General features: G+C 28.4%; 1 protein-coding gene across 1 annotated transcript; it reads left to right on the plus strand.

The window, feature by feature from the left end:
- LOC129959035 (uncharacterized) lies at window positions 1–27,610 on the plus strand. The gene is made up of 10 exons (XM_056071810.1): window positions 1–59; window positions 535–598; window positions 8,772–8,845; window positions 10,476–10,504; window positions 14,310–14,344; window positions 15,625–15,707; window positions 19,187–19,251; window positions 22,259–22,311; window positions 24,663–24,796; window positions 27,388–27,610. Exons 1-10 carry the CDS (start codon window positions 8–10, stop codon window positions 27,468–27,470), a joined length of 672 nt encoding a protein of 223 aa, XP_055927785.1. The 5' UTR covers window positions 1–7; the 3' UTR covers window positions 27,471–27,610.

A 27,610-nucleotide genomic window follows, 5' to 3' on the forward strand; every position in this document is an offset into this window, starting at 1 on the left:
ACGAAAAATGGGATATCTTATGAATTCTTATCACTTTCGTAAGCTCTTTCGAAAAGAAGGTGAGAAATTTTTTAATTTCTTATTTGCAGTATGCAAAATTATTACTTTTTATTCACCTTCCATAAAATACTTAAAGTTTATTTAATCTTTTCTATAGAAAAATATGGATTTAATACCAGTTAAAAAAGTAGATGAAAAATTTTCATTTCGATTTTGGCTAAAATAACGATATTAAAATGTGCTACAATTTTGTTATTAAATTTCTTTGCTAAAAAAATAATTAAATATTCTCATCTTCCATAAAATGCTAATTGACTAAATATTTATATGTAATAGAAAAAGTGAAGTAATGTGAATTAAAGTTATTAGTTGTGCTTATAGGTAAACTAACTGCAGTAGAACATTTAAAATAGTGTTGTTCAATATCTTTATTTACATACAATGTAAAACATTAGCATTTATAACAAATTTTAACATAATATATATATATTCGGATCTTTCCTGATTTCTTACATTTAAAAAATTTTTTCACAGTGAAAAAACTGGACACAGATCAAGTGGAAATGCCACCAAAGACGAGTAAAAAGGATTCCACCAGGTATTCTTTTGTATTCCCGTTTGTACTGTTATTTTAAATTGATATTTTTCATGTGCAGTAAAGCACCATATATAATTTTCTTCAAGAGATTGATGCAAAATAACATATAAATTAAGACATGGCTGCAATCAAAATTTTAATATTTTTTTGTTTATTATAAAATTAATATTAATAATGTAATTAATTCATCTGAAAGTAATAACTTTAAAGTTTTTTTAGATAGTACTAGCATGTTACTACATAGAAGTGAAAGAAATTATTAAACATTAACATTTATTCTGTAACTTGTTTACAAATTACATATTTCTTTTTTATATGAATTTATGCACATATAGCTACACATTTAATTACAAAAATCTTTACTTGTCTCGAATATGTTGACTGTAAGCAAGTATTCAATACAGTATAATGAATTGAATCAGGTTCATGAGATATTTTGACAAGCTAACAAGCTTGAAGTTTCTCAAAGGAGTCTATCATGTCTTTACAGGGAGGTATTAAAATTTCTTATTCACTTTTCATCATCACTAAAATTAACTCCAAAAAAGTTGTCTTCAATTAATTCTTTGATTGTGAAAAATTCCAAAGTCACGAATTATTTTTTTAATGAAATCCTAGAAATGGTAGAAATAATGGCCGAGACAGAAAAATTTACCAATTTTAGAAAACAAGAAAACTAAAGGCAATCAAACTTTTGCATCCTAATAACAAAGTACTTTTTCCTTCCACTGATTGCAAATGCATCTGCACTGTGAGGAAGCATCATAAATAAGACATGTATAACTGTTTTTACTTTATGTAATTTTAGCATCAACATCCTGTCAAAAATCAAAAAGGCCATAAACCAAAAGGATGCAAATTAGCTCTTTACCCTCACTTGTATTTTTTTTCCTTTTCTTTTATTGACTTTTTGTTGAGATCCATGTTGTCTGCTTGCCCTGATGCATGTGAGTGCAATAATTGACACACAAAAAAAATAAACAATAAACTATATGAACGAAATTTCATATTCAAGTTTATCATCAGAATTATACATCTACTCAAGAGCAAATCAAATAGTGATGAATGATCTCACAATTTTGAAGGAGGTACGGGCTCATAGGTTTTTGGAACTTTATTTTCGTGGTATTTTCAGTATTTAATTTTCAGTTTTCATTTATTTTACAGCGATCATGGTCTGATGTTTAATCAAATATAAAAATAAAGTGTTAGTTAAATTTTACTATATTGTTCTAAAAACACTCCCAACTAGTTATCTTTTGAAAGTTTTTTAAGTCTAAAAAAATTAAATATGGTATTTTGATTCTATAATTAAATAGTATTTGAATTATGTTAAAAAGATCTTGTTATTTTGTTCCATCAACAATCTTGGACAAATTGCTTTAAATGTTGATTTGGTTTATATACAAGATAATGAAACTAATTGTTTTGGAAATAATCTGCATTAAAATATTTTGTTATTTTAGTTTGTCACGATAATTCAAACAAAAGCCAGATAAATGAAATTTAATATTTAATCTTCGTATCAAAACTGTAAATCGGTAACAAATTTTGTACTTAATTAATTAACAGAAAGAATGCACACCTTATTCTCTTCACTATATGATAAAGTTCAACATAAAACACACTATACTGTAAAAGTATACAAGTGAAGAAAAGAATTAAAGTATTCCTGTTAGTTTAATTTTATAACATTCTAAATATTGATGGTTGATAAAAAGAAAATTTGAAAGTCTGTGGATTGAAATTCAATATAAAATATCAAATATCAAGTTTCAGTTTTAAGTTTTAGGAGAAATAAAAAGAGTAAACAAAAAACACCTGTTAATCAAAATAATTAATCCAACATTTCATGCCAAAATAGTGCTAATTTAAGAAACTTAATATTTATACTCATACCAAAAATATTAACCAATGCAATAACAATATTACAGTTAATGCAATATCTTTTTTAAATTGCTACCCGACAGATGGCAGTGGAAAAATTTCATGTACTGTTTAGATAAATTTTATCATGCAAACTTTTAAAATGGCCATCTATTGATCCAGATTAGTTCAGCGATCCCGATTATTCTATGGAGAACAACATTGAGATTTCACTGGCAGAGTATTAAGTACATTATGAATATATATACCATCTGTTGAGGTGCTTGTCATTATCTGGTCAGAAATGGGAAGCAGTAGCAGCATGGGTCTGAAAATAGTGGTGGCCACGAGACAATAGTGAACCATTTACATTTAAAATGTTATCATTTAATTTTTATAATGAAAAGATAGAATTTTCAAAAATGCATGAATTGAAGCCAAAAGATGAAAATAAAATTTCTGCAACATTAAATGTCATTTAGTACATCAGTATTTTTCATATACATTTATTTGTATTCTGAATTGGGATTTGATCATCTGCTATTATATAATGTATTTTTATTTTCTATAAATGATTATAAGATACACTCAATAATAGCTAATCTGAAGTGAAAACTAGCTTTTCTCAAGCTATTTTTTCATAAAGATTTGGTTACTAATATAGAATAATAATAAAAGTTTAAGTGTAACTTGAAATTACTCCTATCTATTCCTAATCTAATATATATATATATATATATATATATATATATATATATATATATATATATATATATAATCGGAAGCAAAAAAAAGTTAAAGCATAATATTTATGATTGAAAATGTAATAAGTTTTTGATAGTTGTATAGCATAATACTTTTTTGAGAATTTTTAGTTAAAACTCTGTATGAATTTTAAAAATACTTTTAAAAAAGATTGCTTAGACATATATTAACAATTAAAAAATACAGAAGTATGAAGCACACACTTCACTACATGAAGAATTCAAACAAAAACTAAGCTTAGAATGCTATATTATAATATAATGTATAAACCAAAAACAAAGTCTAAATTGAATAGTTGTTGAATTTTGGTATATGGTCTTTAGTGTAAATTTATAGATTTGTATCAAGTTTTGAGCAAAATCCAATAATAGGATGTCTGTTTGTCTGAATATAATTAAACTCAAAAACTACAAAATAGAGAAAGTTAGATGAATAAAATTTTGTAAAAATATTTTACCTCTATTAGATAATTATATGCCTATCAAATTTAGAACCAAATTCATCCATCTCTTTGTCTGTATTTCTACAAGCATGTACATGCAATACTCTATATCGAATGACTTAAATATATGGAATTCGGTATGTGATTTTGTGACAACACTTGTAATTTTGTATTAATTTTTTTTAATCAATTGAAAAATATATATATATCTAAAGCAAAAATTCAACCTTCTTGTACTATTAATTGCATTCTAGGGATTAATCATTAAAAAAATTTCCAAGGATCCCACAACAGATTAAGTAGAAATATTAGATTGATGAAAAAGATCTATATTTCTTAACTATTGTTCAACAATGTCGTGCATCAGATTTATGTCCTTTGCCTAAGGTTGACAATGTTATGCACAGATGGGGAAAGAGATAACATCTTCATTAGAGAGTATTCAAAAAAAAATTTAAAAAATGTCAGGTGATCATTCCTACTGGTTTATTTTGACACTCACAACTGACCCAAGTCTCATAAGAAAATAGAAAATTAAAAATTCTGAGTTGGTAAACAAAAGCACACATAGTTTTTGATATTAAAGAGAAAGTATCTCAAACATAACTAGGACTATTAGCTAAATCAAATGTTAATAAATATGAAATGGTACTTAATAAATTATCAGGATACTTAAGAGATTATTAGTTGTTAACTGTCATTAACGATCTAATATAATCACTGAATTTATAACTTCTCATACATATGGGAAAAAATTATTCTAAATTTCTATTAATTCCTGACTAATACAATATTAGAAATCTTTAAAATATTAGAATAGGGGACAGAAATTTTTAATACTTGGTCACATTTCAGTACCAGTCTCATTAAAAATGATCTGTTAACTCATTCTCTAAGATTTCAGAAAGTAATCCTATGGAATTGAGACTCGCAAGGTTTTGAATTCAAACCTTTAATATGTGACTTGCACATCCAATACAAATTTAGACCTTATTGCAATACTTTCTAAAAGTCATGTAGAAGGTAACAGGTGCATAGATTAATTTTATCTTTAAAAAATAAACACTTAATAAGTACCTTTCAAGCACCTACAGAGAAAGAAAATAAAAGAAATAATTTTAATCTAGAATTTTTTTATTATAGAACTATGAGTTCAATGAAAAAAATTAAGTTGAATATTAACTCTATCAGTATCCAATTTTATGCAAATATAAACATAAAATACCACAAATAATTACTGAATATTTTTTTATCAACATGAAACTAATTAAGATGTTTTTTATGTAAGTTTTGTTTAAAAAATCTTATTAAAAGACTTCCACTACATATCTTAAATTAATTACTCTATAATTAGTCCCACAAGAAAAAAAAAAGGTTTTACTTCTATTTCATTAACATTCCAATTGCTCAAAAAAGGTAAAGAACATAAATAAACATATCTATAATATAAAAATCATGCTAATTTTATTACACATGTAAAGAAAAGGCTGTTTCTTTTTATAGGTATTTTCAAACACTTCAATTTGTTCAATTTTCTCACTAATAACTTTCCAAACTCATTAAATTTTGTTAATAGTGAAAAGTGTCTGGCTTGTCAAACATTAGCTTTATATTCAATTTCAGAAATTTCCTTTTCTAAGAGAAATTTCTTTTTTCTTAAAGAGATCTACAAAGCAGAGTCTAACGTTTTTCATATCATTGACAACTTTTCTTGAGCCATCTGTTACCCACAAAATAGGCAGTATTTTGAATGGATCAATGTTGTTAGCATTCTCAATTCTTTAGTAATGTTTACTGAGTGGATTCTGCCAGACTGTTTTATGTAATCATAGACTACATGTTGTGAAACATGTATTTTTCTGTCAACTTTCCCACTTCAATATTTTATTTAATGCTGAATCCTCTTTTAATAGATGCTTGTTCGAGAAGGAATGAAATAATTTTTAAAACTCTCCACAGTTTAAATTTAGGTTCTTTAAATAAAAGATAAAAAGAAAAAACCTCATCCAATTTCATTTTCCTGACAGGCAAATTTTTGAAATCGAGTAAAGATGATTTGACATGGAAATTCATAAACTTCATGAGAATAGCATCTCCATTACATCTTTTTATCCTTTTTAATGAGAGTATACCTGAGAACATGTTTCTTTTCTCTCTCTTATTTCTTCTCTGCTAAAACAACATTTCTTATTGATGCAACATTTATTGAAGATCCAATCATTATTCATTTCGACGTTTTTAAAACAAGTTATTGACAGTCATGCTTGAAAAACATATCATTGGATATTGCTCCTGCAGAATGTAAGTCTTTCAATGATTTGTTCTTTCTTATGCACATACCCACTTTATCAACTGCAGAACAAGATATATTGTTAGAAAAATCATACTCTCATTAGCAATTTACTGAAAAAATAATTTCAATTCAGAAGTTTTCTTTCAAAACTTTAAAAAATGCAATCATTGTTTTATTAACTTGTGTATATCAGATGCAGAGAAAGGCAAAAGCAGGTCATTACTCTGATACTTTTGAAGAAATGTCTTAATATACTTCACTATGCATGTGAAACCAACTAAAAATGTATCTCCAATACTTCATTGCATCCTCTCTAATAAAGGCTCTATCACTCCTCTCTTGTGTAAGGTCATAAATTTTCTGAGCACACAAATTTTTACTTTTGGAATCCCAGGATAGGAATGGATTTTGCTCAAAAATTGGTAGGAATCTGCAAATTTAATTTCAAGATATTCCAGCTCAAAGCATTTTTCAGTTATGTTCACAGACAGATATAATTCCAAAATCATGTTATTCAGAAGTTTGAATTACAGAGATTTGGCAAGGTTGCAATTATTTCTCTTTCAATAGTTTGCATATGAAAAAGTAAAATGGGATTTTTATTGGTATTAGTTAATTTATTTTTAGATTTTTTGATAAGAGTAACATATATTTAAAAGTAATATTGAAACATCATAAATATTTTATTTTACTTTTATTTTTGAAAGCCTTGAATCATTCTGTGTATTCTCTTATGGAAGTACACAATAAATGAAATACACATTTTCAGACTTACTGTTCTAAACTTTTGCAAAAAAATTAATTCAAGTAAAAATATTTAAATAAATTACTAATAGAGAGTAACTAGATGAAACTTGAAATAAAATGAACAAGTAATCATGTGTGGAAAAACAATGGTGAAATGAAGTTACTGTCAAAAACCAATACTCGTGATTTACATGAATACATAAAACTATTTCTGAAATGAAAGGATTCCCCCCCTATCTAAAGAAGCAAGAGCTAAAAGAAGAGTTACACACATGTAAAGTTTAGATTTCCCCCTATTTGAAAGAAGTGAAAAAAGAGTCCAGTAAATGGAAATGTTTTATTTTCCCATTTCTATTAGTATTTCCTTTAACTGAAATGAAACCCTTCCTACTTACTTTCAGATTCATTAAATATTGAATGATCTGACATCGCATAGAAAATACAGCCTATAATTCAGCAAATCAAGAATGGATTTTTTTTTTACATCACAAGGAAAATATAAGCAAATAAAAAAAATTAAGCAATTTTAAGGACTATAAAATATAAGCAGTTTTTAAAGACTTTTAATGATGTTACACACCGTAGATAAACTTGTGTGAAAATTTTTATTTTATTCTTGTTCACCAAAGTTTATTCTGCCATAATATTAATAGAAGGAAGAGATGAGAAAATTTTGAAGCACTTATAGCAAAAACTACAGTTATAACATATGAGATTAGCTATTAATAGTTATATAATATAAATATCATACTACTAAAGTGTAAATGTAGAATTGAAATATATATTTAATATCAGCACTTGACAGAATGCCAACATGTATGAAAACAAATGCATTTATTAAATTTTTTAACATTTTAAATGTAAATATACTTTTGTATAAAATATATACAATATCCTTTTAATATCAGCAACTATTTGCAGAAAACAATTTTTAAACCTTGCATTCTTGAAAAATTACAGACTTAATCCAAAAAATTTTCATGTCAAATTTTTTTTTCTCTCCAGATAATAACTTTTACAGAATGGTATAAAATTCAACAAAACATTAGGAGTAGCAACTCAAAAATAAATAGAGAAATTAATTTGAAAAAAATTAAAAATGAAAAAGTAATGAACTGTCCAAAATTCTTCAATACCCTTTAGAGCATTTGTGAGCAAATTCTGATGAAAATCTTTTCAGTATCTTGGATTTCAATGAGATACAAGCTATTTATAAACTTCACTTTTATTTATACATAAGTTAAATACAATATTTTGCTTTAAAATTTACTATGAGTTATTAAAGTCAAAGAAATATGAATGAACAAAAAGAGACTCATGTAAGTACTGAGTTTATTGTTGAAAATCACATTTTTTATGAACAGTTGTTCTTTTGAAAACTTTTAAAGTCTATTAAATTGTAAAAATAACAGTTCAATATCTAGCTATGCTTTGTTACATAGGGGCAATGAACTAATATAGTTAAACATGTTTAATTAAAATAGCCATATTCTTATTTTTACAAAAGGGGGCATTAAGACACAGAAAGGCATAAAATTTGAAAAATGTCTAATGTTTCTAATATCTTAAATATTGTTTACAAATTTTAGGATTTACAATTTAATATTATTTTTGTAGTAATACTGAAGAATAATTATGAAAAGTAATTTTGTAAAATCATCATTATTGTACTTTATTTAATCTTTCATTCATATTCTGTTCAAAACTTAAGAACTCTGAACAACAAGTAAAAGGGCAATTTTTTACTCATAACAGCAATGACTGATATAAAACACATATATCCAATAAAAAACTATAATGCTTGGTTTTTAAATGACTTTTAAAAAATAACATGCCATAAAAATCAATTTATAAAAGTGAAACATAAACAATAAATGCCATTTTTTTTTTTTTTTTTTTTTGAAAATGTAAAATTATAAAAGTCAAATTTTCAATTTTTTTTTAAATAATTTTTTACAGTATTCTATCATTCATTCAAATGGATATTTTCAATTTAAAGAAATTTCTAGATGACCAATTAGAGCTATATATGAAATAATATGATAATGTGCATTTTATAGGAAAATGGCAAAAAGCAGCAAGGGCAAGACTGCAAAACCAAAAGGAAAATTACATTTAGAAGCAACAACTTCAAGTAAGTTCACGTTTTTTTTAACAGAAAAATTTCTGATTTTCACCTAAATAGCAACAATTTGTTTAGAAGTAATAAATCTAATGTAACCAATCCTATTTTAAAAATATTTTTTTTGTTCATAATCAAGAGTAAATTAACCAATATACTGGAAATGGTATAGGAAACTGTCATTTAAAATAATGTGATTAAGGAATTATTAAACATAAAAATACATTCAGAACATTAATCAATAAATATTTAAAAATTTCTATAATTACACTTTATATCAGAATACCTGTTTCTATTAACCTGTGAAACTTAAAACCAATAAAACAAGAACTTGTTATAATTTGTTTTATTCCATGCAATATTTCTTCAGTATGGGAATTATTTAAAGGGGTACTGTGGTAAAGTATATCCATACTATTTTATCTAAATATAAGTTTGTTTATTTAAATAAAATAGTTTGCATATATATATATATATATATATATATATATATATATATATATATATATATATATATATATATATATGCCATACTATTTTATCTTAAAAATAAGTTTAAGTTGAATACAATAATTCTTTTTAACTTTTCAATAATAAAACCTTTCAATCCCAACGAATTTTCTATAGCAGAAAAGGCTAGATATGGTGTGTAGATAACAAAAATAAAATGGTGAAATGAAGGGGCAATTTGATGTTCTCCATAATCATTAAAATACATTTAATTTGTTTACTGAATAATCAAAACACTATTCAAATTATGATTTCTTTTTTAAACTTTTTAGAAAAAAAAATATTTCAATATTGAGATGTTACTTGAATAATGAAAAGTTCTCAAGCCTGATTATAGTTAATTTTTTAACAAATGTAACTTACGATTCAACTTAAAATCTAGAGGGTGGTATAGCTGAAACTTTGTGGTTCCATTATTCATACTACATTTTGAAAATATTTTTGCTAACCTATTCCACTTTAAAAATTAGAAATTTTTCTTTCATTTCAGATTTTTTAAGATAATACATACATATTCTATAACCCTTCTTTTTTATAATATTTTTATATAAGATTAAAAAGGATATTAAACCCATAAACTTAAAAGAATAAAACCTCTCTAAAACGAAACCAAAACCTTTTAAACAGTTAAAATAACAGTTACCATTCAAAATTTAGTTTTACATTCTAGCAGGGCTAATGAGCTCTAATCTCTAAAATAACAGCTTGTGTATTTTATGATTTAAATCGTGCTTCTATTATTTTAACAATTTTTCTGAATTTTAAGAATTTTCTTTTGTAGAAAATCGGGAATACCCATATATCATTATTTTTAAAGCGGATTTCAGGAAAGCAAGAGATATATTTACTTCAATCCAGGAAGAAGCTATAAAAGATTTATATTTAAAAGCTTTTAACATGAAAAAAAGGTCAAATTTTGCATTTTTTTTTAGGTTACAAATTAGGTTTTATTGCTAAAGTATATCTATTTTTTTTATGATGCTTAAGGGAAATTCATCATAAAATGAATAGAACGGCGTTAAGCCCTCAAGTATCAATCATATATTTATAAAAAGTTATTTCCATTTTTTTGCATTTAGGTATATGCTTAGTGTTTTTACTTTTTAAATAAAGTTTCTTTTATCATTTTCAGAATTTCCGAAACCAAGGATTACAAAGAAGGTAAGCTAGAAACATGCGCAGTTCAGAAATATTTCTTTTATATTTTAAATGTTTTTTTGAAATAATAAGTTGCAAAAATTTAACAATTAAATAATTGATTTTATTGTAAGGTAAATTACGAAATTTATTACAGACGACAGTGCATAGTTTTTTTTTGTAATAATCGACTTTTAAGCTAATAAAGGACTTAAAATGTTCTCAAATTATTGATGTTTGATATGCTAATAGAATTAAAGAAGTATGTTAATATCATAAAGAAAACATTGCTTATTATCTAAAATTTTATCCAAGAGCCAAAATATCAAAAGAAGTTCTATCAAAGTTTCAATGTGCTTAAGATCTGAAAATTTCATCGCAGATCTTGTTGTACGTGTTAAATAGGAAGTTGGAAAGCATAATTTTAAAAGAGTTTTCATTTTCTTTTTAGAATTGTTGTTCGGTACATCTAACAGAGTACCTTTACGTATTTAGAGAAATATTTGAAATTGAATAGATGCTGACAGTCACAATTTTGACGATTCTCGAATATATTTAAGTTAATAATCATATGCAGCAAATAAAAATATATTTCTATTTACTATGAAGTACGACGATTAGCTTCATCTTGAAATTTATGTATTTGCAGCTTCTAAACTAATATTGGATATAAATTTAATGAAAGAATATGTAAATTTATTTCAAAAATGCAATAAACGTAAAATATGTTATTTTCTGGTATTAAGATATGAATAGTGTCTATATATATAAAACAGGAAAATTAAGAAACCAGTAATTCAGCCAAAACTGCTGAACCGATTTCGATAATTTTGGTTTCATATAAAAGATCTTGAACCGAGATATGCTATCAAAGGTTGCTTGTACTCTTTCTCCTTCAATTTTCGAAACAAATCGAAAAATTAAAACTGCGTTATGTATTCTCTTTGGAGAAATCCTACGATAGAGCTCAGCAACCGAAACCACCGAACCGTTTAAATAAAATTTATTTCATATGAATGCGTATGGCCCCTAGATAAAAAAAATTGGTTAAATCGGTCCGTTATATATTTTATTTAGTGATTCACAGACGAACTCTGTCAAGTTTTCCTCTTCGGAGAAAGGACAGAGAAATAACGTTTTGAAATATCTCTCGGAATCGGAAATTGGTTTGAGAAGAGTACTATTGATTTGATATGAAAGTCATTTGATTTTCCTGTAGATATTGATGACATTAATTTCATGTGAAATAAAATTTGGTAAAATCAGTAGGGTATTGGGTCAGGATTGTTCTTTGGTTTTGCCGATTATTTTGGATACGGGTGAACTGCTGATCGCCGAAGCAGCTAGTATATTTTTCTGTATGAAAATTTGTTGTACTGATCTTAATAGAAAATAAAACAACAACTGGATTAGATAAAGAACTATTTGCACTTTCTTGCATTCGAAAGTTAATCCTAGTTATATGTATTTAAACAACAGATGAAAAATCTAAATAACGAAATGAATCTGTTATGAAAGCTGCCAGTTACAGTTATCATCTGTAACTACTTAAATATGATAACTAATTTTCTGTTTGTTGTTATTATTTTCCTCTTCTCTTCCCTTTGAATTTTTCCGATTTCAGAAATCCAAATTTATGTTCATTACGTTTTTAGATGGAAGAAAAAAAGTTAATCAAAAACCCTAACACATATTCCTAATTTATTAAATTTTTTAAAAGTTTGATGAGAAAGATAGTATAAAGCTAATAAATCGCTTAGCACACAACAATATGTAAAACAAATCTATCGTTAATTTAGCGCTTATTTCATATTGGTCTCTTTTGTGTATTTAGAAATATAAGGTCAGATCAATGAAAATGGAACAGTGGTTAAAATTTGATGCGTAAATGTGACAATAATAGTTTGTAACAATAGAGTGGGAGATGTGAATGACAACTTTTATTTGAAATGAACTTCCTTACGTCATCGAAAGGAGCTACATGATATGCAGTGATGGTCGGGCAACAATGCAGTTTGCTATTTCCTCCGCATCACATTTATGGTTAAAGAGCAATCATTGACATATCGGTCTGCTTGCCTGATGACAGACAGATCCCTTACATTTTAGGCAAAAATATTGATATACAAAATAATGACAATTTAATGCTGCAGAAATTTTATTTTCATCTTTGGCTTGGATTCATGAATTTTATGCAATTCTGTCTGTTCGTTTTAAAAATTTAATTACCACTGTAAGTATAATAGGGCCCCTATAATCTCTTAGCAATCAATATTTTCAGATTCAGTTTGCCAATAGGATCAAAGCGATGGACGCGATGTTGGATTTCGAAAATTGCATTGATGAATGAAGAAATGCACGAAGAACATTTACTGCCATCGACTCGCGTGAAGGACTGGCACAAGCGATTTTGTATCTTCTAAAGTGTCTTTTCCCCATTGTAATGTATGATCACTCGCATACTAAACAAGTTGACGAAGGTTTAGTTGACAGAGATAAAAATCCACGATATAGCCCTGATCTTTCATCGTGTGATTTTGAAATGTTGCTGAGTTGAAAAAAAATGTTGGCACTTTTTTTTGTTGTTGTGTTCTTCACTCAGACAGAAAAGTCATGGAATCTATTCGAAACTAGTTTCAGTTTCAATTATATGCAAGGTATTGGCCACTTGGTGAATCAGAGGGAAAAGTGCTTGTAATTTTTCTGATTATTTTTTTAAATGAACTATGCCATTTCATTCTATGGTTCCTGCTTTGTTTTCCTTGATCCGCCCATATAATTTCAGTTGTTTTCTGTCATTCATTACATAGCTGCCTTTTCAACTATGCTAGAACTGCTTATACTCCCGCCGGATAGAAAAACATGTAGTTGATTCCGTTTTCGGATCTAAAGCAGGTTACTTAACCCATTTGTCGAGATTTGTGTGCTTTTCCTTTTCACCAAATGGGATAACGTGCAAGAATTAAGGAACCTGTGCAAATTGAGATTTGAATTCACAAATTAGGGTTCATAGCCAAATAACAAGACCACTAGACAAAAGTGTACACACTTGTCCAAAAGTTGTTATCTGGTTTATGATGTTATCACCACAAACCATAAAAAGCTGTAATAATTTCCGTTTCTCTAAATAGGTCTTGACATAGTTTAGCAACTTACTTAAAATATTCTTTAGAATCTTAAAAAAAATGGATTTTGAACCCAATTATCTTTTGTTTATCGCTAATGCATGGTTAATTTCCTTATTTTATTCTTCTTTTGACTTGAACTTCAGTATATGTAAAAAATTTTGACGTTCAAAGAAAGCAACTATTTTCATTTGCACTCCAAGAAAAAACTGTTAAAGTATGTAGTTAATATTAATGACAAAAAACGATATAAACAAATAGCGGATAAAATAAATTTCCTTTCTTCTTTAAACAAAAGATTGTTAAAGCTTTCTTCTTATTATTTCTATTTTTAGACGATTATTCCAATATCTGGGCCAGACTTTTAACCAAAATGCTCTATTTCATTATTTATGAGCTGCTACTATGAAACTTATACGATTTTTTTCCCATTAATTAAGCATATAAAAGTAATGAAGAAAGTTTCTTACGAAGTTTTCATTCTATAATAATTTTCCATTGTACGCTTTTTATTTTTTAATGTTTGTATTTTGTAAACATTTATAGAATAAAAAGTTCCTTTTTTGCTAGAATATAGACAAATGTTTGTTAAAGTAAAATTTTAGCTCTTTTATTTTTTTAAATTTTATCTAACTTATTTTGTGTTTTTATTTATTTTTTTTTTTTTTTTGGTTCAAATAATAATTGCAATTTTATTTCCGTAGGGAGCCCCATCTGAAGCAAAGCATTCAATTTCACGGTACTGTGTGACACATTTTATGACATCATTTTATTTATTTGCTGATTTAAATTAAATTGACTAGTACTCTTCTTATATTTATTTAGAGATAAAATCGTCTTATTTGTATGCTTTAAAAATATTTGTATGTTCATATTTGTATGATTTGAAAATATTTCCGTTTTTATTACTGATCTGCTTATGTTTTATTGTATGCTGAAATTTAAAATATTCAAATAACTGAATTATACAATGCTTAATATCGTTTTTCTCGCGTCAGATTAAAAAGAATAATCCTTTTTTACATTTCTCACATCCAGGTATTATGAAGTTAGATATTTAATACTAGAAAAGCAAAAATAAATAAATTAAATAAGACAAGCTCTAGAATTCATTAAAGAAAGAATTCTTTAAAATTATTGCCTAACTTTATAAATTACTTTTGAAGAATAATACTTTATATGAAGGATGTTTAGGCTGCATGTTTATTGAATTAAGAATCACAATTCATAATTATCTAAAATATTTTTAATATTGTAACGATATCAAATAACTCAGGACCTATTTAAAAACTCTCTGGTGCCCGAAGAAGTAAATGATGCTAATCTTTTATAAAGAACGCTAGCATAACGATCAAAGCATTTTTCCCAGAAATGCATTTCCAGAAATATTTTCGATTATTTCAGTTTTATCTAAAAATAATTTCTCACTGAATTTCAGAGTAATTTTTTTTATAAAAGTTTTGTACATTTTAAGCACTTTTACTATAATTTGTTGTTTGCCGTTTCTTGACATTTTGATTTAAAACATTGAAATTTAAATATCGCCCTGAAATTAATAATATCATATTCAATATCATTTCCTTTAACGTAACAGAATGCTAGATTTTCAGCAATTCTAAATCCAAGCTTCTTTTAAAAGTTTTCTCTTTTCTGATTTTAATTATGTCCTACAGGGTTAAAATCAGAAACAAAATTTGAATAATGATTCGTTAAATACAAAATAAAAAGGAAAAAAGTAATTTAAAGTGTAGACCAAAAAAGAGACGCATTTTTTAAAAAATACAATCCGTATCTTAATGAAAACCATCTTTTTTATGAATATTCACAAGATTTTTAAATTTATGAATATCAGTTTTTTATTTTCTTGCATATTTAATTCAACTTCTCTTTTAGATGTTTTATTTCATCATACATTTCTTAAAACATCTCATTTTTCCATCTAAAATTAAAGTTAAAATGTATTTTTATAAAATGTATATTTATAAAGACCAGGTAAAGGGACGATACAAATTTTTTCAGGAAAGTGACCAGGCCTTCAGCTCAGGCAATAAAGGAACTTAATTTGCGTAGAAGTAGACGAATTGCAAATAGAACTAAGACCGGTAAGAGATTTTTTTTTTTTTTTTTTTTTTTTTTTTGCTTGCTTGTAATTCTATCTTTATTAAAGCAACAACGTTTTATTTGATATAAAGCAATACATACCGTCTTTAGCCTCGTTTTAAATGCCTTTTTCATTCCGTGATATTTTGGAAATATTAGCTGAATGCACATCCTCAGATCACGCAATTAACAAACTTGATGCCGATACAATTAAATAATATTAATTATTTATAGTGATGATAAACCAAAATTTCTTTATTATCAGTTAATACTAATAATATATAAAAGCTATTAAATAACTCAATTAAAATCCTAGAATCGTATTTTACTCCATAAATATAGAAATTGTGTTACCACGAGTAATTTTTTAATAATAATCTACTAAACAGTATTTCACAATAAATGGATTCATTCCACGTAATACTTACTAAATTTGAGAATTTTTCAAATGGGTATAGAGTTAAGGAATCACTGTGTTATATACTTTTGACGTTACACTTCTTTTTGGATTTTCAGAAATATAGTATTCATTTTTTCATCCTCAAAAACATCAAAGGTAACCTTGTATATGTTGTAAGGGCAGTGATGTCTCGTGCATTGTAATCATGGTGGTAAGATAATTTGTTTACTACTTTGTGAAATGCACTTCTATATCATCTAGCTTTTTCTCTTTCAACAATCTGGAATAATTTAAGAATTATTAAAAATATTACAATGAATTATAAGCGATCGAAGAATTTTAAAAAATCATATTTTGTAAGGTTAAAATTGATATAAATCAAATTTTTTTTTCACATTTGTTATCTAGAAAAATGCCGTGAATTATTCTTTACCGTGAATTTTTTTTTCATCCTGTTGTTTATTTTTAAATTAAGGACTATCGGAAATATTTTGCATAATGGAAAAACGTTCAAAACTCTGTTTCAAACATCTTTGAAACTGCACTTTTCTACAAACCCTTCTTCCCTTCAAACCGTGTGCAATAAAATACGCAATGCTACAAGGCATTCCTTATACATAACGCCATCCTGTGCCCCCGGTGTCTATAACACTAAGTTATCTAACCAGTTGGATGAGCACAAGATGGAAGGGGAAAAAAAAGAAAGAAAGAAGATAAAAAGAAAGAGACGACAGACCATCCAGGGTTCTCCAGAGAGAATCACATTGGTGTCAAATCCTACATGACTATATTCAATTTTTTGGTGATGTTATAACTGGATAGAGGGGAAAAGAATACTTAAACAAATGGTGACTTTGAGTTGAACTTACAGGGAAATGAGATTACTAACTGAAAAATTGATAATTTACATTGAGAATATCTGTATGACATATATTAGCATATAAGTAATCACTAAAGAGTCAGAAATCTGTGGCGTCCGTCTGAATCCTGTGGTTTTGATTTCCTTCTCGAGAACTGCTCTTTTGAGGGACTTTTGAAGTTATAATTTCGGCTGATTTTGACATGTGGCATTTTGGTCTCAGCTAATGTGTAGTCTTGAATAGGTCTTGGTATTTGTGAATATGGTTTACTATGGAGTGGATCTTGCCACGTGAAAGGCATTCCTTATAGAAGAAAAAGAGAAGTTTTGAGAATGATGGGGAAGGTGGTGTCCATTCAGCCCGATACAATAAAACAAAAACTATTTTTCAAATTAAAACTGTTTTAATTTTGTTAATTTTAAAACTGAAGTAATTCATTCCAGGATTTTTCAAAATATTCTGTATACAAGTTATAGTAAATTTATTAACAAATGTAACTTACGAATTTAACCTAATAAATAAATGTATTATATGTGAAAACTTAAATTTTGAGGCATTGTCATTAGTATTATATCCGGGAAATATTTTGCTGACTTAGTCTAACTTAAAATTTATATAGCTTTAATGGTTCGTTTATGTAAAATATTTTGAGTGAGTTATCAGTTTATAAAATAGTGATAGAATTTTCTATAAGTTATTAATATTCCCATGATTGCTAAAAAAGTATGTAAGATACAGCACCCCAGAAACATAAGAAAAAATTAAGGTATCCGATTAGGTTAAAAAAATGATTTTTCCAGAAAATTAGAAATTTTTTTTTATGATCTGAAAATAAAGTCCAAACTTCCAATCCAACTTCGTTACATTCTAAAACAGACTTTGTTTTTAATATATGTGAGATAGAACTGTAGGTACAGTAGTTTCCATAATACGAAACAAATAAAAATGAAATCCTAAACGGTGTTATTTTTAACAGAAAATGAGCGGTTTATTTTATTTTTACCGTAAATTTCTCAAAAATAATATTTGATATGTTTATACTATATCCCTACCTACTCGACCGTAGTTTATTTATTTTTGACATTTCAGTTTAAAAAGGGTGAAAACTACATTTGTTTCCAGCGCATTTGGATGAACGAATTTACAAGTACAGTATCTAAGCGCATTTTCTGAGGAGTGAATATTTCACTGTGATTGATTCACAGAAAACATATCTCAAAATCAATTCAATAAAATTTCGTGAAATTTGGTATGCATGTATCCAATACCTTTGAGGGTGTGATAGACCACGGATTTTAAGATAGCTTAATTTACAAACACTTTAAGTTCAAAACATAAACAAATTTTGACAAAGAATCACTAACGGTAACTTCAAATGCTCATAAATTTTTTATTTAATAAAATATTTTTTATGTTGTGGTTGGTCTGTTACATTTTATGTAGTTTGAGCTATATGTAGGTGAGATAAAAATTAAATTTTTTAATTAGTGCGCTGTTTTCCTAACATTTAAAATTTTTCTAAATTTTCATTAAACAAACAGTATTTTTCAAAAACTAAAGGTAATGAGTATATCTTTTTCTTCTGATAGGGACCTTCGAAATCTGTATTAGCTATCTGCTACAGTAAAAAATATGTATGCATCATTTTTAAAAAATTCGTCTCCGAATCTAGTCGGATATCTTAACGTGCTGTAAAAAGTTAAAATTGCTAAAATATTTCTACTGACAGTTTGAAATAAGAGGTAACCTTCAAGCACGAGTTGGGGTTACTATAGTATGGTAGTAAGGTTTGTTCTTCGGGAGCGGAGTTTTTAAAGCTCGACACCTGACTTTATTGAAAAGCTGCCGCCTTAGCGAGTCTGGTACGCAATAAATCCACCGGAGCTAAATGTCCTTCCCTTGGTTTACCGCGGAAAGTTAGAGAGGAATGTGCCAATTCAGGTATAATCCTCGTCATATGACTGAGGTTCAAAATTATGACATCTGTGTCAAAATAACCCAAGTGTTTTTTGTTTGTTTTAAACATGATGTTAATGTAAGTAAACTAAATCAAACTCGAGTTTTATATTCTTAACAACAAGGCTATGGTTATTTTTTTTTTCTTTTCGTCTTCCATCATATTTTACTTAGAAAACAGTTCATATTAAAGTGAGTATATAGGTCAATGCACGATAATTTTAGAAGATTCTAATTTTTTTTCTTCTTTTTTCACCATTTATAGAATCAGCCACCAGAGAACTGCCAAAAAAAGAGATGCGAAAACCCACTCGTAAGAGAGTAGAGTCAGTAAGTTAGATTCATGTGCATTGTTGGAATTTTTTCTGTTTTTGAATTGATGTTTTTTCAACAGTACTGAACAGATATTTTTCTTTAAATGATTACAATAAAACTGAAAATAAGAATTTAGGTTATAGGATTGGAGCGTAGATCTCTTATTGTTTCGAAAAAGAAAACATTATTCTACTTTTAATAAGTAACATTTAAGCAATAAATAAATTGAACATTCCAAAACATAATGAAGGGTTTCCAGCTTTATTGCAGTCTGTTAGCGTCTACAGAACGCATTATTTTATATGTAAATTCTTGTGACGAAAAAACTTTCATACTAAATATATTATCCTGATTTGTTTGTAAAAATTTTAGAGAGGGAAATTTTGAACTGGTTTTCATTCTCTTCATACAGTGTGGCTGGGGATTATCAGAGTCAAAAATGCACAATTACGCCAAGCCAATGGAGTGGTGACAATCGAAAAATTTGTCATTGATGCAAAGAATCGGTCAGAATTGGCATGGCGTGAACTTGAGTATTAAATATAAAACTCGTTCAAATTCCTTTTCAGTCCAGTTGGGCCGAGAGGAAATACAGCACAAGTGGTTCGGGCAACTGCTTGGGCTGTATGTGTGGAGAGTTGCGATATACCAAGGGGCTAGGATAAGCTATTCAACTAGGGGATCAAAGTGAGTGATCGTGAAACAGATAAACGTTAAAATAAAAAGTAATGGTGGATTGTCATTATTCCATGTCGACATTAGAATATAAAAAGCTATAGGTAAAAAATTAAATCAATTTTAATTGCTCACATAAGAAAATAATGATTAAAACCTGAAGACATAGAAATGGAATTCAAGTTCATTTTGTAAAACATGTTTACTAAAACCGCGGTAATGGTAATACGATGCTCCATTTAGACACATACGCATATATAATTTCAGTTGACTTTCACTGAATTATAAACTCAACTTACTCTGATGTATTAAACTATAGTTTTCCCGAGAAACAGTTAAACTCAAGAGAACGAAATGATAGAGCCGCCCATTAACTGTATTAAATTTGTAGGAACTGCTACTGTTCACCAACGTTTACATCCAGCAAAATCAAAACTTTATGAAATATGATTATTTTATCTTGTAATTTATAATATTTCTATGTTTCTCTCTACATGTGATATTGTCACAATTGTTAACATGTAACAAGATACGTAAAACGTTGTATTGCATTTCAGCAAATTGTTTTCTTACGATATCGCACAGTTGCAGTTAATTGATATAATTCAGCTATTTTAATATAATTAATTATGCACGATAATTGTTATTATAAAAAGTTTCCAATTTAATCATAGGCCAATAGCTAATTTCAGAAGCATTTTGAAATGGCATATAGTTCTAGTAAGCAAAATACCTTAAATTATATAAATATTCATATTTTGTATTGTTTCATTCAATAAACGTATTACTGACAAAAATAGGAAATCTTAATTTTAGACATACCCTCGACTTTTTTTCATATTTAGAAAAAATCTTTAACACTTTAAATAAATAAATAAATCCTATTTGTTTATGATCAGAAATGAGAAAACAATGAAGCTTTGGTCTCAGAAAAATCAACGGCCACTTCGTGGACTGGATGGTCTACTTTGCAGATTCAACGAAATGGTCTACAATCGTGATATTGAAGGCTTCATAAGTCATGTCATTCTAGTCGCAGAAGTGTGGAACTTTTTGTTTTGGTTTAAAATGTTAGCGTGTCAAAAAATATTAACAAAAATATGACTATAGTCAAAGTCATGAGGAGTGAAATCTGCTATCAAGTGGATTTGAACATTTCATAGTTATGAATCTTTTGTGTGTGTAGATGCTGAAATATAAGGGCGTTTCCGATATTTTTGGAAAATAAAACGAAATTCCCGTTTACTGATAATAAATAATAATTGCCGGCGTCCTGGCATAGGGGTAGCGCGTCTTCCCCGTGATCTGGGCGTCCTGGGTTCGAGTCCCGGTTTGGGCATGGTTGTTCTTCTGTTGTTCTATCTGTGAGATGTGTGAATGTGCCCTCCTGTAAAAAGGGGTTGTGCAAGCGAATGAGTGATGCGTGAGTAGCAAAGTCGTACTCTTGGCCCTAGTTGGCGCTGCTATAAAAAATAAGAGACGTCCCCCTCAGGCTTAAATCGCTGGTAACAGCGGGCTTGTCGGTGGCAAGTGCCATAAGAAACAAACAAACAAACAAATAATAATTAAAATATCTAAAAAGGATCAAACTAAATGAACTCGCAATGTTAACATTTCCAGCTGTTTTTTAATTGTATTTTCAGTGCTACTTTATTATTTTTTTTTTTACAATTAGCTGTTTTAATGATAATTTGAGAAGTGTTATTTTTCTTGACTAATAGCAACATATATCATTGAAAGCGTTTTGAAAAATGTAGCGTTGGTTGATTTAGTATTCTATAAATAGCTAATGTGCTCTAGACAACTGTTGCTCTAGAATAAAGATTTCCGACTAGTAGCCGGTGTAGAACTAAACTAAATGTGTTTGTGATCCATGATACAACAGATGACAGTTTACGCGTTGATTCTTGTTACGGATACTAGTTATGTTAAAACTAACAAACAGTATGTAGTTTTATTATCTAAATTCTACCGCAGAAAATGAAGGAAAAATATAAGAAAATCCTAGAATAATTCTTGAGGTTTGTAAATAAAGAAATAAATTCTACAAAAATTTTGATTTTTACATAGAAAAAAATTTCTTGGCTGAACTTATGAATATTGTTGGTTTCTTCTATGTGGTAGCGGGTACTTATTGAAGTAGTTCAACTGTAAGGCAGCACATCCCAAGATAGGAATGAGTGGTCCAATATAAAAGTTTCACCTATATGTTGCCAATATATTTTAATACTTTTATATACTTATTTAGCTTTTTAACATTTTTACACAATTAAGATAATTTATTTAATTTATGTTCTCTCAAAAATATTATTAATGTTTTTTTTTTTTTGTTTTTTTTTTTTGTAAGGAGAAACCTCAAAAACGTCTCGGTCTGCTGCCGCGTCTACCATCAGATTACAGGTACTTGATATTGGTCATATATTTAATTATATTTCATATAACTAGCTTAATCATTTAAAAGCTTTACTTGAAATTAACCATTTTGTCTTTATTCTTTATAGAGATAAAAATGATTTTCTCTGCAATGTATAAACATTTGGATAAATTTGTATACTTTAAAAATATTTCCATAATTATTTTCTTTTGAATAATTTGATGATATGTTACTCGCTTCTGAAATTTAACATGTCTGAATAACCACTGTTAGAATATTTAATGCCATTTCCCTTCCATGCAAATCTAAAGATTAACTTTTTAAGGCTACCACATATTAAATAACTTTTTGCTACTTTTTGAAGTTTTATTAAGCTTTCATGCTTTTGAAATTATAAATTGTTATATTTCTGTGTTAATATTACTTCGGTTAAAATATAGTAACAAAAATCTGAAACGTTAGAAATAAATTCACTTTTTATAAATTTCTTCCGAAACTTTAGCATTTCAAAATAAAGATTTTGCAAAATGCATAACTGTTGCTAAACTAAAAGCTCAATTTAAGATTTTCTGCAATCATAGTAGAATTACGAATGTCTTCAATAGGTGTAATTTGTGAGGTGTGCGATGCAAGTAATTCAGAGAAAAAACCCAAGTTTTAATTATTGAAGAATATTTTTATACTCTTTATGCTTCTTGTTGCTAACGAATTTATTTTATTTTTCAAGCCTTACCAAATTCTGAAAACAGATGCATCATGATTATGTAAATATCAGTATTGAATGCATAACTTTGAACAAAAACAAAAAAAAAAAGTTTTTTCTTTTTTAATTCATTCCATTATTTTTCCTGCAATTCAAACAATCAGAGCAGTGCTTTTTTGAGTGATTTCTTCTGCCAATTTGGTTTAGATTTTTTTTTTTTTTTTTTTTTTTTTGCTGGATTTTAAAAAAAAAAATTTTTATGCCATATGTAACTCCAACTTCAAAATGGCAACTTACTTCCTACTACGAGAAATTCAATTTTTTAACGTCGTTTTATTAACTCGTTTTCGCCTCTGTCTGTCTGTATGAATGCAAATTTTGCAATCGATTTTGAACTAATGTCCTGATGAATTAAAAGAATTGAATTTTTAAATATAGTTCAGATCCGGGTGACAATGCGATATTAAATCGCTTTCTTGTCAGTCTGCTCTGTGCAAATTTTGCAATGATTAAAAATTTCCATTACCGACAGATGGCGTCTCACCAAATCTTTAATTCATCCGAAAGTTATCTTAAAATTGATTGCAATTTCGCAGACACTTGACTAAAAAGCAAAAAGTAATTATGTAAATAAAAGAAAATTAATAGATCACGTTTATAAAACGGACTAAAACGTATAAAATATTTTCTTTTAGCCCTATAATGATTGTCCTGAAAATTTCTGACTGTGAATTTAAAATAATTACGACTTTATGCTTTAAAGGACAGTCTGTATGGGATTAGCAGAAATTATATTATATTTTTAGTCCGTTTAAAAAACATTATATATTGATTTTTTTATTTAAATAAATATTTGGATAGATAATGAAAATAAATTGATTTTTTTTTGTCGATCAAAATTAATTATTCAATCTAACTAATTAGTATAATTATGATGCATCTCTTTTTTATAATTATGTAAAGGGTAAAAAATAAAGTTCCTAGTAAAATAATTGGGTGGAAAGACTTCGCGTGAATGCAATGGAGCCCTAAGCCATAGGCCATACAATTCGGAAACGTACAGAGTGTATAAAAATTCTGAATTTTTCAGACTGGAACGAGTCTCGCATCTGCGTGTTTTCAGTGAATCTTCAAGAAATCGTAGTGTCAGATCATGCTATATCCCCCACCCTCTAAAAATAAAGACAGGCTTTTAAAAAAGAAAAACATTCCTTTCACGGCAATATCCCTATATTTATTTTTTCAAAAGATCCAATATCAATTTTATTATACTTTGGTGGTGGTTTTTCTGTTTAAAGATCTTCTCTCCAATAAAATGAAAGTAAAATGAATTTTTAGCAATTTTATTTACATTTACTAAATTGTTTTAATTATATATTCATTATGATAAGTAGTTTTCAGCGACATCCCCCCCCCCTCAGTTTTCCTTTTAGATTTTTGCACTGAATTTACAATTATAGAGCTACATATAGCATATCAGAATTAAATATTCTTCTTGACTAATTATTAATGTAATTTTACCTATTTTTACGTACAGAATTATTCAGTTTTTAACAACATCAAATACAATATGTTATTTTTTCAATCGTATTTTTTTTAAAAAATATTTGCAACTTGTGCATATATTCTATAAAATCTGATAATTCAGAATTGCACTTTTATATATATATATAGATTTTCGTCAGATGAGTCAGTAAGTAATAGAGTAATTGAAAACCCGTTTCGAAAGATTCCTTCCGTTTCGGCACAGGAAATCTTGGTTCCAGAAGCTACAAATTTGGCTACAGTAACAGAAAATTCCCAACCTGGTGAGAGTTACAAGTTTTTTTAATCCTTATTTGATTCATTTTTATGTGTGTGTGTAATGATATCTCTGAATCTAAATTAAATCCTAATTAATATCCTAATTTTTTTATCTTAATTTAAACCATATCAACTTAATTCTAAAATGTTCTTTTATTTCCTGATCCAATTCCACCATTATTATTTAATTATTGCTACACGAGCTCTATAAAAATGCTTAAATCAGAGGTTCCCACACTCTAAGTCAAGGGATAAAAATCTGACAACGTATATAAATTTTTTTAAAGATACCTACGTGCCCTTTACCTAAATCGAAACGTTCAAAAAAATTCCTATCAGAATCTCATAGTATATAATCACCGGGGGAAAATATTTCTCTGTCTCACTTTTTTCGCACTTGTGTCGTGCTGTGGATTGACGTGCCTCGTGCCTTCATGCTTGTACATAAAGTATGCCTTCCGCGATGAAATAAACAGAAAGTTTAAAAATTCAAAGTGTCTTCTCTCTCTTCGGCTATGAAACTGCACAAATATATAATAATTCGGTAGTGCTTAAGGACTCTCAGTGCATATTATTTAATTTTCTGTTTTGAAAAAAAAATTAATATTATTTGTCTAGTCACCATAAAACGAAAAAAACTTATATTTGTAAGTTGGTGCTATTTTTAAAATAACAATAGCTGAAATTACATTTAAAACGGATTTTTTAATTGTTAGACAATATTAGAGCTTTGAAAAAGTGCCCAGAAAACTGTATCAATACGACACATCGTTTTCTAGAAAAAAAAAAAAAAAAAAACAAAGTATGACGTCATATCCGGTGCAAGAAAAGAACAGTTTATTTGATACATCAGCAGCACTTCTTGCAAACTACTTAAGCAGATGCTCAAAGTGCATATCGAGGCAGGCTTGGCTGCGCCGTGGAATGGATGCCAGCGCACGTCGCAGCAGCACGGTGTCCACCGAAGTGCCATTAACACGCAGACGCGCATTTAAGTCTCACTACGTATTGATACACCAATGTCTTAAGATAACCCCATAGAAAAAGAAGCAACCTAATAAGGTCGGACGATCGTGGCGGTCACAGCTTGACCCCCACATCCGTTCCAGCGTGCAAGATATTCCATATCCAACCAATTACTTACAGGAACACAGAAATGTGCCGGAGCAACATCACATTTGAACCAAAGGCCTTGTATTGCCGCTAAGGATATGTCATCGAAAAAATCGGGTAACATATTACGGAGAAAAATCAAGAAGAATGTCCTGAGAACCGTTCAGGCAACCAAGCAGGCGGTCCCCGAGTATGCCGACCCACACATTTGTAAACCAGCGTTCCTGTTGTTTCTGCGGCACTGATTGAATGACGATTGAAATGGGACCATATATGGTTGTTGTGATGTTTGAATACCCCATCTAGAGTGAAGCATGACTTCTCAGTCCACAAGATATGAGCAATGAAACCATTATATATGTTGTGTTGCTGAAACAGCCATTCACAAAAGACCATGCGTTTCTGAAAGTCATCTGGTTTTAGACATTGCATGGTTGTGTACCGAAATTGGTGTAACCTCTTTGACCGTAAGAGCCTGTGAACAGTACTTCTAGCAGAATTCAGCTCACTAGCTAGAGCGCGCGTGCTTATTTCGGACTTTTCTTTTACCCGCCGCAGTATTGCATCCTAATGTGATACCGTCAAGGTGGGTTCACGCGAGGCCAACTATTGCGCGCAATAGAAGATCATGCCTATTTCAGGAAAATCACGTGACCCCAATGGGACAATGGCAAATAGTTGTGTCTTCGGAACAATCGTTTGCCATTGTCCCAACAACGTTGTCTGAACTGTTCACACGTGGACAATACAGGGACAACAACAGAGGGACAATGATTGCGCACAATAGTTCACCTCATGTGAACTCAGCTTCAGGGCACTATGCGGTCTTCCAACATAATGACGGCCGATTGTCGAGCAGACGCTTCCTATATTTCTCAGTCTGTCGACCAGCCTGCGGATGACATAGACATAGGGAGGAAAACGTGACGGATATCGACGGGCATACTTCCTAGCAATTCGTAAGGCATTTCCATTACATTGGCCATAGATCAAATACATGTCGCTGCAGTCACGGACGAAATACACGATCACTATGCGAAGAATACATGAATTTTATTGGTATTTAGGATTTCAAATGTATTTTATCTCGGTTTTATTGTCCCTAGCGATTATCCAAAATAATAAAATAGCATTTTTTGTAAATCTAAACATTTAAGAATCAAAATATAACAAACTTTGATAAGTTTTAACCTATGAAATAATCTTGAGAAAAAATAAAAAGGATGTCTGGACAGTTCAAAAGTATGAAAATTTTTATGTTCCAATCTATGATTCTTTGTTTTAAAATATTTTCCTCATTTATCATAAATTAGAAAATATGAAAATAAATTTCAAGTTGTATTATAAACGGACCTTGTTATTTCGTCTGTTTCGATTTAACGGTTTTAATACATTCGAAATACACCGTTCTTCATCAAATTACCAATTGTTTTATTTCTTACAAATCGATTTGCAAATTGTTAATTGCTTTTCCCATTTTCAGTGTCACCTGCTGAGTTGGCGGAAGCAAATGACCCTGAAGCAAGAAGGATTGTTGACGGGAATGCTGATGTCAAGCCTGTTTAATGTTCAACTAATGTTTTCTTCTCGTTTGTAAACTTTAAGCTATGAAATTCTGACATAATTTTTTTCAATATCTTTTTAAAAGTACTTTTCATAAATACTCAAAATTTTAGATTTTATAAGTAAATTTTAAAAATTTTCTG

This window comes from Argiope bruennichi, chromosome X1 (genome assembly GCF_947563725.1).
Source record: "Argiope bruennichi chromosome X1, qqArgBrue1.1, whole genome shotgun sequence".
In the NCBI taxonomy this organism is placed as follows: Eukaryota; Metazoa; Arthropoda; class Arachnida; order Araneae; family Araneidae; genus Argiope; species Argiope bruennichi.

Bases quoted from the DNA above. Each gene is read 5' to 3' on its own strand.
- LOC129959035 (XM_056071810.1), top strand. From the start codon at position 8: ATGGGATATCTTATGAATTCTTATCACTTTCGTAAGCTCTTTCGAAAA. The intron at 10,505-14,309 runs GTAAGCTAGAAA...TTATTTCCGTAG, and splicing joins AACCAAGGATTACAAAGAAG to GGAGCCCCATCTGAAGCAAA. The intron at 19,252-22,258 runs GTAAGTTAGATT...TTTTTTTGTAAG, and splicing joins CTCGTAAGAGAGTAGAGTCA to GAGAAACCTCAAAAACGTCT.